Genomic DNA, 12,678 nt, shown 5'->3' with positions numbered 1-12,678 from the left:
TGAAAAGTCTTAAATGGTGAGACCACAGCATCATTCACTTACACCAAGAGACTTATTAAAATACCTCTGCCAGTGCCTCTTTTAGCTTGTTATACTGTTCCACATCAAAATGTTGGCTTCTGGATTTCCGGTAGAAGTAGTGGAGGAATTGCCTGTCTTTAATATCTGGGTAAACATAATCCTGACAGATAGAAAAAGGACACAAATGTTTGGGTTTTTTGGGCAGGCAGAGGGTTAGGAGTGCAAAGACATTTGTACAGATGGAGTTAAATCAAACTAACCTACATAAAAAACAACCCTATAGTAATTAGAGGAAATCTAAACCATGACAAATAAATGACCTTATTTTCAGAATGGCTGAGCACTCACAGCTCCCATTGGAGTCAATAGGTGAGACTGTCAGAGGAGACTAAGGAAGTTGGGTTCTTGACTCCTTAAGGGTCCTTTGAAAATCCCAGACAATGGCAGCATCTGAAAATCAGGCCATTAGTATTTATCAATTTATCCCAGACCTCAACCCTCCTGAAAGTCAGCAGAAAACAAGAGGAACAGAACTAACTCACAAACCCAGCTTTCAACAAACTAGCTGAGCTCCAAAACCCAGCATCCTTCCCCACCTGATGTTTCATATGTACTATAGGTTCCATATGTGCAAGCATTGGATTTTCACCATCTATGTCCATACCAAACAAAATAAAAATGGAGGAGTGCATTATTGAATATGCAGCATGAAAAGGAAGATATGCAACTTAGATACAATCAATTTAGGATTGAATAAGGACTGGGAATGGCTGAGCCATTACAAACATTGAATCTATCTCCCTTTGTAAGTATTCTCACACTTCTTATCAAACTGTCTGTACTGGGCTAGCTTGATTATCACTTCAAAAGTTTTTTTTTCACTTACTTAATTGGCCTCTCAGAGTTGGTAAGGCAACTCCCACCTGTTCATGCTCTCTGTATGTGTGTATATATATCTCCTCAATATATGTTCCATCCTATATGCATCCAAAGAAGTGGGCTGTAGCCCACGAAAGCTTATGCTCTAATAAATTTGTTAGTCTCTAAGGTGCCACAAGTACTCTTGTTCTTTTTGCGGATACAGACTAACACGGCTGCTACTCTGAAACCCATCCAACTATGTGCTTTATAGTATGTTGTAGGATCCCAAATATTTAATGGGCAAAAATGTAAGTTCCTTTATATTGTACAGGAATTGATGGCCATTTCCACATTCTGCACTTGGTCCAAGTTCTGGGGTTTTGCTGTTCAGGAACCCTTCCCCATCCTCTAAACATGCCTCCCTCCAACTCGTGACTTCTCCTTTGCACATCCAAGAGCAAGAAAGGAAGATAGGCCACTTGAGAAAAATCTGCATCTTGCTCAAGGAAATAAAGTAAAGCTATTCCAGGAAAAACTGCTGAAAAACTTCCCAACAGCCTGGCCTCCTGCATCAAGTGACATATGAACTCCATCAAACAGAAAAAGCAACTGATGGGTTTGCCTTTCTGGCCCACTACTAGGTTGCATTCCTTGACCAGCCCTGCTTTAGTACTTGCACTTTCTATGTAGAGACGTAGGAGATACAGTTACCATCCAGGCCACATACAAACAATTGAATGAAAGAGGATAGTTTTCATTTTCAGCATCAGATGGCATCCCCCTGGTCACTAATTGCAATCAGGATTTTTAAGTGCAGCTCAGATGAGCGGTTTGTCCCTGAGCAAAACAAAGTTCCAGCCTGAGTGCAGTTCTACATAATGCACACACAAGCTTTGATGTTTAAATACATAGGGGAATTTATTATGAAAATCAGTGTAAGATGACTTCAGACATGTCTATATAATGGGACTTACCTGTTTAGTAAGTACAAAGTAAGCATAGAATGCCAGGGCACTCCCGTACGTGATAAAATATGTCACTGGCTCCATTATATCCCATGAATAGACCCACCACGTGAGCCAGGCCAGGGCTCCACCTTGAGTGGACAGTAGTGCTAAGCCAGTCCATAGGAGCCTATTGGTCTTTGCATCTGCACTTGTTGCAATTTTGGCTTTCATCTAGGACAAAAACATTATTCATTCAACATGCGGATATTCATTTCATACATTCCTCTGACACAAGGGAGAGAACATATCCCAGTATGTACTTTCCGCCTGGATCAGAGCCTGCATTCAAGACTCCTACTCACTTTACTCCTGGGGGAATTCTGCACCAAAAAATTAAAAATTCCATGTCAAAAAAATAAAAATTCTGCACACAATATTTTAAAATTCTGCATATTTTATCTGTCAAAACAACACAGTATAATCATGCCAGTTTAAATTATTTTGGTAATTTATTTCAAAATATCTGTCGGCAAGTATGTCTATAACAATGCAGACAAAAAAAAAAAGATTCTAGTAATTTTTTTTTTGACTAATAGATTTCTTACGGAGCATATGAATACAGAATTTTGAGTAATTCATTTAAATGGCAATACAGAATTGTATTTCCTGCACCCATCAGAAGCAATGCAAAGGCTTGTGAGTGTCAGGAGTAACAGAGGAGCTGAGGGAGAGGGAAGGAGCCTGGAGTGAACCTGGAGGGTTGTTGGGTGTGGGTAGTAGTATGGAACAGGGGTTTTTGGGGGGGGAGGGAGGAGGGAAGAGGGGCAGGATTGTTAGGGAGTTGGAGACCCTCCCCCATGCAGACCCTGGCTGATCCCAAGCCTCTCCCATTCAGTCAGGCACATCTGCCCCTGTCCCCGCACCCTCCCATCCCAATGGGTCCCTGCAGCCTCCCTTGTTCCCATGTGGCTATGCACCCCACTCCTATTCACCCCTGGCTCAATGCTGTCACCCCGCTAGCTCCTGAGCCCACGACCCAGTCTGTCTCCCCAGTCTGTGACCACCCCCCCAGCCTAACCTGGCTCCACAGGCCAGGTGCTATGATGAACTTCTACTCCTGGGGGAATTCTGTGCCACTGCGCGCGCACACAATTTTTTTCCCCACAGAAAATACATTCTGCCCAGAAGTGCTGCAGTTCCATCTTTTGCCCACCAGAGGCTGCTGTGGCACCAGAACAGCCCACTGCATTCATGCTGTTGGCTTTTCTGGCACCACAGTGGCCTCTTGTGGGCGAAAGGCAGAACTGCAGCATTTCTGAGGCAGAACAAAATAAAATTCTGTGGGATACATGTATTCTGTGCATGCGCAAAATTCCCCCAGGAGTATCACTTCAGGCCTTCCCTGCTTTGAAGGCTTTGAGTTCACTCCCTGCATGGAGTACACAGGGGATGAGCTCTGCTAGGCCTCCATCTGGCCCTCCATCCACACCTTCAGGACTCTACCAATTGGATTTGCATGCATCAGCTGACGCTGCCTGATTTTTCAGAGAGGCACTTTCACAGCAGCTCTGAGATTGCTGCCTTCAACATGAGGTTTGTTCGCACCCCATCAGACTCTTACTGGTCTCCTCCTCCTCCTTATTCATCACTTCATGTCACTTTAGCTTGGCCTGTCTTAGATTCGCCATGTTTGCCCCTTTCCTAAGTTATGGTCATCATTAGTCAGATCCTACTGGCTGACCTGGTGATAGCATCATCACAGAAAAACAACACTTTTTTAACTCACTAATTATTTTTCTGTGATATGCCAACATCACTCCGGACACCCAATCAGGTTCAGACAAAGTAACCAGGCAGTCCAGGGTAGTACCAGCTCACCATAGTTTTTCTCCAGTTCTAGAAATTCTCAATGAATTTCTAGATACGCCACGAAACAGGAGAAGGAGGAACTGGGTTGGAAATAATCCTGCATAGGGACTGGCCATCACCTACCTGTCTGAAAAATGAGGAGGGCGTGGCCCATTCATTCATGCTGGAGCTGTCACATCATGGAAATTAGTTAAGAGAAATTTGTTTTTATATTTAAAAAAACAATCCTTCCCAACCTGCTCAAGGGGTAACAGCTGTTCCCTTAGGTGGTCCAGTTTCTGAAGCAGTTCTCTCTCTCTCCTTAACTGGTGGTCTTCTAAATGAAGGGCGATGAACAGTCTATGAACCAAGGATTTGATATCTTCTGCTTCAGCAGCATGCTCTCTACTCCACTTCTCTGAAAAAAGACCACGGTTGTCATAAGAGAGACAACGTGGGTGAGGTAATATCTTTTATTGGACCAACTTCTGTTGGTAAAAGAGACAAGTGTTCGAGCTTACACAATGACCTCAAGACGACCTCTGTGTATCCTCGAAAGCTTGTCTTTCACCAACAGAAGTTGGTCCAATAAAAGATATTAGCTCTCCCACCTTGTCTCTCTAATATCCTGGGACCAACATGGTTACAAGATTGCAAACATGGTTGTCATGACTGGTAAGATGTATCGAGCAATGCTCTTAAGAAAAAACAGTCACTGTTTTAAGAGAGTGTTTATATGAAGCCACAAACTGAGGCTCAAAGGGGCGATGAAGCCAGACTTATTTTTTGTGGGGACTGCCATGATCTTTTAAAAAAAAAAATAGACAAAAATATGCCTTGGAACAGATGTAACTGGATAATCAGATTTATTAAGACTTTAACACAGCTGTGGTTCTTACCTTTTACAGGGACTTGTACACTATAAGTTGTGTTGTTGATTACAAGTTTGAAGTCATTCATCAACAAAACTTCCATCAATGCTGTAGCAGGGATCTTGCTACCATCTGCAGCAGAAAACAGGAAGGCTTAAATCCTTAACACAACATTTACTTTATTAAAAAAAAAGAAAACCCCGCATTTGCATGTGCCCGCATTTCATTTGACCTCTTTGGCATAACTCACTATTGCCAGCAGCCTCCCTTTTATTTCAGTTTCAAGGACAGATACTGTAAAGATAAAGCTATATTTAAAGACTCTTCACCTGTGTCAAGACCTTAAAATTCTCCATTTTACCTAGCACCAAGTCTTGTTTACTATTAACCATTTCTTTTTGCATTTTGCTTAGTCTGGAAAATTAAACTAGTTAGATCAGATTCACTTTCTAGACAAAGAATGGTCTTGTGGTTACAACACAGGGCTCTGCCTCAGGAGATCTAGCTCCACCAAACGTAATGAGGGACCCAGCTAAGTCAAAGTTTCTCTGTCTGTCTCTCTCCATTTTCTCTTAGTTGGAGATGATTCTGTTAAGCTCTCAGAAGCATTGAGAGATTAACATTAATGTTTGCAATGTTTTGGATGGAGGATACTACAACATAAGACTGTAAGACCTTAGAAATTCCACACAAGAACTCAAGGATTATGATGCCAAGTTATTTACAACCTTAATTGTAGTATCACTACTGTGGATTCATTTCACTTTAGTTGGGATTTATTGTTTGAAACCAGAGTATCAATCACTGGAGGAAGAAAGATGAAGATGTAGCTCCTTTCCATGCCAACGTTTTACTATTAAGTTGACAGCCTCTTCAGCATGGATATAGAAGTCTTATATTTTCAGTCCTCATTCACACACACAATTTTGGTTGAATCCTGAATAAGATTTGTTGTAAACTAAACACACCTCACTCAGTTACAGATTTTCTTTCCCTGGATGAGTTCTTCTAGCTGGGTATAGAGAATTTTGGCATTCTTGTTCTCCAGATTTTCCTAATCAGTCAGTATAGATGGGAAAATTTAGTGCTTATACTTTCAATACATTTTTAAAGCAGGCTTTAGCTTTGATTGGGAGCAAGGGGTGTGTATACTGAATAGTCTTATTAAGGGAGGTAAGGGGGCAAAAAGGAGACTGGCCTCTGTAGAAGAGAGTTCAAACTCATTCTCATCCTTTTGTCCATAGACTTTTGGAAGTACTTATTGGCCCATCAACAATGAAAAATAAGAGTAAAAAACAAAAACATTAACAGTTCAAATGAATCTGAACAACTATTTAAGATTGCAGACAAGGGAACAAAACAGATACAGCATGGGAAGGGCTGAAAGACAGGTGCAGACAGAGGACTTCTCTAAAACAGTGAAGCAGTGAAAATATTGAAACATGAATGGCATATATAATAATCACTGGCGCGTAGGACTGTTTTGTTGTTCCCCTCCACCTCAATCCCATTTGCTTCCATACATCTATGGTGCAAACTATTGACTTCAGTTTGCTTGTTGTACTGATGACCCCAAATTTAGGAAAATACGTCATCACAAGCTTAAGTCCACTCCTAATGGTTTTAAGGACACGTTTAAGTACTTTGCTGAACCTGGGCCTAAGCACCTGAAATAGACAGACTGCCCAGGAGATGTAGAAGAGGTCCAAGAAACAGGAAATCTGGGCTCTGGTTCTGTCTCTGCCAATGACTAGCTGTTTGATCTTACCTCCAATTTCCTATTAATAATTTTGAGACTCTTGGCTGAGAGGTGCTATACGAGTGGGAAGATATAAGTATGATTCCTGACTGAGCATATTGGAGGTTTTATCCTGCCATGCTACAGTCCCAGACTTTCCATCTGTCTCCATGTGCCTGCTATAGAAGCACACTGTAGATAACTCCACACCTTCACTTTCTCGTTGGCATGCTGCTGTCTGGACCCATTTGGCAGTATCTGCTGAGATTTCTATTAATGAGCTCAAGAAGCTAACACACCAGCTGGCTCTCCCTACCCACTCTGTGTGGGAAGGGTGACAAACTTGGAGCACTATCACTTTCATCCAAAAAATTTAAATTGTGCACATCCACTCAGTTTTTCAACATTTTACAAATGTCATCTTAATAATTTACATGTAAATGAGCTTCAGCAGTCTCATTAAAATGACATTTAAGACAATACTTCAAAAAGGAGCACTTGTTTGAAAGCGCCAGACAGGATTTCTTTTTCATATTTCATGCAATATTGAGCTTTATTAACCTGTCTAATGCTTTGCTAACTGGAGAAGAAACAGAAGAGCATTGGAAGCCTGAAAAACATAACAATTTTCTGTACAAGGCAATTTTCCTTCCCATTTATCATACTGCAGGTGCAGAGATGTCAACAAAAAGCTTTTCTTTGTCTAAATTTATACAGTGCTAGAATGATATCCACAGAAAAAGTTAAGTAAAGTAAACAAGCCAGTTCAGGTTATCTTATCTTTTTCTAATAATATAGTGTTAGGTTAGATCTTTCTACTTTCATTTTATCTACTAGCAAAACCAGGAAAAATATCTGCATTTAAATCAAAACCTCCTGGGATATTCATTTCTTGTTTTTTAAAAAAAAAAAATATATAAAAACACAGAGAGAGAGAGAGAGAGAGATTGATTTTAAAATGTAATAATCCATAGTGTTTGGCTAACACTTGTCAGTATAATATTCATTTCCTGATAAAGTAAATATAAAAGTTATTCTTCATTGTTACAATTACTTGGTATTTGAAGGTGTGCGGTAGAGAAGATTAACTAGGTCACAATTGTTAAATAAATTCAAGCCAGATACTTTATCAGATGAGATGTTTCCATCCTTGGTGAAGTTAGCCATATTTCCTCTAGAATTAGTAGGGACATCTGCAAAATATGTGGCCTTGCAATTTCTTATTGAAATAGCATTGTGCACTATATCAACACAACAACTGTGAAACTTGAACTGAAGCTAAGAATGCTTGGTTAACATTAAACTTCTTCAGCTTAATACATAGGGATTGGATTCAGCAGACAGTTACACCTGTAAGTGTAAATATTCCATGTAGACTCCACTAACTGACTTAGTTGTTTGCAAAGATGGGGGATAGCCCCACATTATAGCATAATCTACCATGAAAACTCACATATGTCCTAGTCCAGACAGTTCTGAGGGTAGCAATTTGTTTTCTTGCTTGCAAAGAATATAAGGAAGTGTTACAGAATATAACTTTTGCAATGCCTGTATTTTATCCACATGCTCAAATAGACAGACTATTGCCTTCATTAAATCAATCTACATGCTTTATGGATTCAGAGGATAAAAAATGTTTTAAGAGATGAAAATCAATTACAAAAAGGATATTGAGAGCCTGTTTTGTAGTTCAAGTATGATATGCTCTTTTACTCTGGAAAGAAGAAAATCTAAGTTCCTGCTTATAACTGTAAAAGTTTGCAAGTGGTAATATACTGCTTCAGAGATAACAGTGTTCTTATAGTATGAGCACACCACAATAGTGACAGGTAGTTCTGGTTGAAAAGGCACCTTCATTATTAACTTCTATTTTCAGCAGATTATTAAAAAAAAAAAAAAGTTCCCTGCTAAAAAAATCACCTCTGGCTCATAAGCACAAAATTTCAGCCCAAAGGTATACTTTCCATTAGAAAGTCTGCCTGGTTTTGTATTATACAGATGTGAAAAATAAAATGTCTCATTCACAGTTCAAAAACTACAGAAGATGCACATTCTAATAACTTATCAAGTGGTTTTGTGTTAAAGGAGTGTTGTGCCAATAGCAGTCTTTGTTACCAGGATGTAGGTTTTGTTAAATTAAAACATTGGTAGAGAAATAAAGATACATAGCAACATTTTCAAAAGCGCCCAAGTGATGGTTCAGGTTCTCCCAGGGGCGGATCATCCAGAGTAGGCATTGACACCAGAGTCAGGTGCCTGGAAGAATCTGTCGCTCTTTATCAGCAGCTCAATGTTCTGTGGGGCGTGGTGATTTTGTTTCTAAAGGATTTATGTAGTGTATCTTCAGGACAATGCATTTTGCTTAGAGTGCCCCCGATCAGTACTGAGTTTTTAGGGCTGCCTTGGTGCCAGTGATATTGGGGTCTGCTTCCATGCCCAGTCCTTTATTAGCACCTTCTTCTGTGCGCCACTCTTTGGAATCGCTTGTTTATTAGACAGGGTGTTGGATAAGGCTGGCTTGCCTGTTAACAGGACTCTAGAGCTGGTCTCCCCAGGGTCTCATGAGACCTTCATAGGTTGCTCCAGAAGATGGAGCTTCAACCTTGTATCCGGTGACTTACACATTCTTGTGGAGAATGACAGCTGCACCAAACACCCGCTCAGCATACATGACTCTCCTAAACAGAAGAGACATTTGTGTTCATCTTTCAGGGGAATGAGACCATCACAGGACACATAGGGCTTGAAGCCACAGGGTGAGTCCACCATGTTAAGTAGCCTGTAGAGGGGAGTCTGTACGAGGAAGGAGGTGGGGTGGGGTACAGTCTAACCATCAATACTCAGTCCAGACAGGTCAATTAGATCATGGCAGTCGTATGTTGAAGAATCAGAAGAGTTCTGAAAGTTTGTAGAAGATTTTTGGGAAGGTTTAGTCAAAGCTAAGAACCATTATGTTGAACAATTGCCAGGTTTTGCCTCATTGCCATGGGTGGTAAGAGACAATTGAGGAAGAGTCGAGGTCACTCCACCCTTTATGTTTCTGAGACTAGAGAACTGCAGTTGATAGGCTTCATAGAAGAAATGTGTTTTACAGAGGTATCTGAAAGAAGCAGCTTGGCACACAGCAAGAGAGGGAGTTGTAGAACTTCCTGGTGTGAGGGCCAGCATGGAAGAAGGCACAAAGATAGGGGATGGTTTAAGGCAGGAGGGCCTGGGCTGAAAAAAAGAGAGCAATATGCAAGACGAGGTGATAACAGAGTTGTGAGAAAGCACAGTGTTGGGCAAAGGTGAAGATGAGAAATTTCAACCTGCTGGAAAGGCCAAGAGTAGGCAATGAAGGAATTCAAAGAGCGACACAACCTGGTCAGAGTGGTCACAACAGTCCAGTTTGCATTAATCTGGGGCAAAAGATAATTAAGCCACAGGACAAGGGCTTGGGGAGGGAGAAACCAAAGAGGAAATCTTTTAGGTCTGGTCTACACTAGCAGGGGGGATCGATCTAAGTTACGTAACTTCAGCTTGTGAATAATGTAGCTGAAGTCAACATACTTAGATCTACTTACCAAGGTGTCTTCACTGCAGTGAGTCAACTGCTGACACTCCCCCGTTGACTCCGCCTGCGCCTCTCGCTCCGATGGAGTACAGGAATCGATGGGAGAGCACTCAGGGGTCGATTTATCGCGTCTAGACTAGACGCGATAAATTGACCCCCGCTGGAGCGATTGCTGCCTGCCGATCTGGCAGGTTGTATAGACATAGGCTTAGAAACATACAGGAAGAACAAAGAGGATTTTGCAACAAACTGGACATAGGGGGAAGGAGAGAAGAGGGTCAAATACAACACTGAGGTGGTGAGCCTAGGAAACAGAGGTTGTAGTGAAATTGTTACCAGAGAAAGTAATACAAGAACCTCAATTTTCCCCATTGTGAGCTGGGCTATCCAGAAAGAGATGCTGACAGACGGAAGGAGACGGGATACATAGAAGAGATTGTGGTGAAGAGGAAGATTTTGGAGTAACAAACAATGGAAGCATGAGAGGCCATCAAGGGAAAGTATGTATGGGGTTGAAGGAAATAAAAGCAGCAGGCCAATGGCAATATTTTCTTCATTAAAGGGTTTTAAGTTTGTAAAACAAAGTCACTAACCCACTCAAAAAGTCCCTCACAACAAGCCTATAGGTTAATCTCAAATTGCTTATTTAAGGGCCACATACCCATCTTTGAGCAAGTCCTTAGGAATTTCTTCATTCAGGGAATTAGAAGAATTGAGATCTTTGTTCCACAGTGGATTTTGTTGCCAGAACAATGGAACTCGCTTGGTTTTGGTTGCAGAAAAACAGAAGACAGATTTCTTACCATGAAAAGAAAATCTATGTCTCCAACTAAATAAAGCCTCACCTATTGTTATTCTCAAGTTGTCTCCCAACCTTTACATCATACTCACAGAAACACTGACAGACACAACTAGTCACATAGAGAGATTCTCTCTCAACCCAATGCAGGGGCCTTTAAGACTAGTGGTAGGAGAAATATTGGGAAAGCCAGAAACATTAAAAAAGATGAGCTTTTTGAAGACTGTATCAAAGAAAAGTACCAAATCATAAAAAGGTTAAATTGACAGGTCCAAATTCTGTATTTTTAATCAGGCTTCTCTAGGGAGATGCTGAAATTAACCCATGAAACATCATTAATTTATGATGCTATTAAGGAGTACTAACAATTAAGAACCACCCACCCTCATTAGTTCTATAGAATTTGATCAATGACCAAGAAAAAGAATACTGCCCAAGGCAATTACTCTTTAAACCTTATTTAAGAAAGGACAAGTTCAGGTTATTTTAAACAGGCAGCAGAGTTTGTAAATACCTGTTGTAAAGACTTCTGCCCTCTCAATTCCTTTATCTTCTTTCTGTATATCCTGCAGGAAGGTCCCTACCCTTGTTAACATTGGCTTGACGGTAAACTGACAGCGCTCTTTTCTTGAGGGTAACATAAGGGTTACCACAGGAAGGCCATATCTGTAATTGACAGTTACTTCTGAAAAAAAAAAAGGAAATAAAGCCATATTGTAATGTTTTAAATTCACACTTGCTTTTAAAAACAGAGATGTTTAATACAGAAAGACACATAGTACTTCTGCATTTGTTCAATGTACTGTACTTTAACTACAACATAATGCTTCATACTTTAACTTCTGGAACACCATTCATTACCAACAATAATTAAGACCCACCACATGAGTGTGAAGCAAATATCCTTCCCATTTTAATCCTGGGGCAACACAAGCACCAAAAGGGTAAGTGAATTGCTCAAAGTCACTCAAGAAGTCATTGCCAGGACTCAGAATAGAAACCCAATCTCCTGACTCTCAGTTCTGTGCAGTAACCTCTCACCGTGGCTGAATGAGAGATACTTGCCGCTATGCAACTGAACTCGCGCACATTCAATGTTTCTAAACAGGTCATTTTCAGAAGGCTGGAATTGGAAGTTCAGTTGATTTGAAAAGAGAAAACTTACCATCAGATGGCACCAGTGTGCTATAGCATGCGGCTTTATGGTGCTTCAGATTTCCAGTTTGCTTCAGACACAGCATCTGCAACAGAGATTTTGGCTTTAAGAAAGGGTTGGGACAGAATGTTTCCCTTGGTGAGAGGCAGTCTCCAGCCCAATATGGTAATCTACTGAAAAATCATCTCCCTAAATTCAAAAGGCTTTAGAGACTCTGCTTGCTGGGCAGGACCATTCCTATTTGTCCTAAACAAAGTGCTGTTAGGCTATAGGCAATAATTTACAGATACTCTTAATATTTCAACCAGTATGCTACTAATATCTTAAGATGAAAGTACTGCTCAGAAGTAGAGTAGCACTTCTTTTTGCATTAGGCAGTAAGTACACTGTAAATAACTCGAAATGTTTCTACACTGTCGTGGTTTGTAGGAGAGAATATCACCACTCACTATGCACACAACTGCTTGGAGTAAGTCATGCAACCTATCTTTTATAATAGTATTTGTCTGTGTTGAATGAAAAATGACTTATTGGGTACATTTAAAAAAAAAAGATTATATTCTAGGAGGGTTACCATACGTCCGTTTTTTCCCGGACATGTCCAGCTTTTCGGCACTCAAACCCCCGTCCGGGGGGAATTGCCAAAAAGCCGAACATGTCCGGGAAAATGCCGGCCAGGCACTTCCCCTCCCGCGGCGGCTCTGCTCCTCCCCTGACTCTTCGACTCTGTTTAAGAGCCGAGCTGCCCGAGCGCTATGGGCTTCAGGCAGCCCCCTTGCCTCCGGACCCCAGCCGCCGGAGCCCGGGAGGGGAAGTGCCCGGCTGGGGGCGCAGTGTCCGGAGGCAAGGGGGCTGCCTGAAGCCCAAGCGCTACCGGCTTCAC

General features: G+C 41.2%; 1 protein-coding gene across 1 annotated transcript in view; it reads right to left on the bottom strand.

The window, feature by feature from the left end:
• The window catches only part of MCUB (mitochondrial calcium uniporter dominant negative subunit beta), an 89,011-nt gene that overhangs the window by 1,220 nt on the left and 75,113 nt on the right, over positions 1-12,678 (bottom strand). The window contains exons 2-7 of the mRNA XM_034771427.1: positions 11,805-11,880; positions 11,154-11,324; positions 4,577-4,681; positions 3,935-4,095; positions 1,857-2,060; positions 65-181 (exon numbers count right to left, since the gene is read on the bottom strand). Of these exons, the coding sequence (XP_034627318.1) occupies positions 65-181; positions 1,857-2,060; positions 3,935-4,095; positions 4,577-4,681; positions 11,154-11,324; positions 11,805-11,880 (834 nt within the window). The remainder of the gene's footprint in view (positions 1-64; positions 182-1,856; positions 2,061-3,934; positions 4,096-4,576; positions 4,682-11,153; positions 11,325-11,804; positions 11,881-12,678) is intronic.

This window comes from Trachemys scripta, chromosome 5 (genome assembly GCF_013100865.1).
Source record: "Trachemys scripta elegans isolate TJP31775 chromosome 5, CAS_Tse_1.0, whole genome shotgun sequence".
Lineage (NCBI taxonomy): Eukaryota > Metazoa > Chordata > Testudines > Emydidae > Trachemys > Trachemys scripta.
This window is presented reverse-complemented; position numbering and strand designations above follow the sequence as displayed.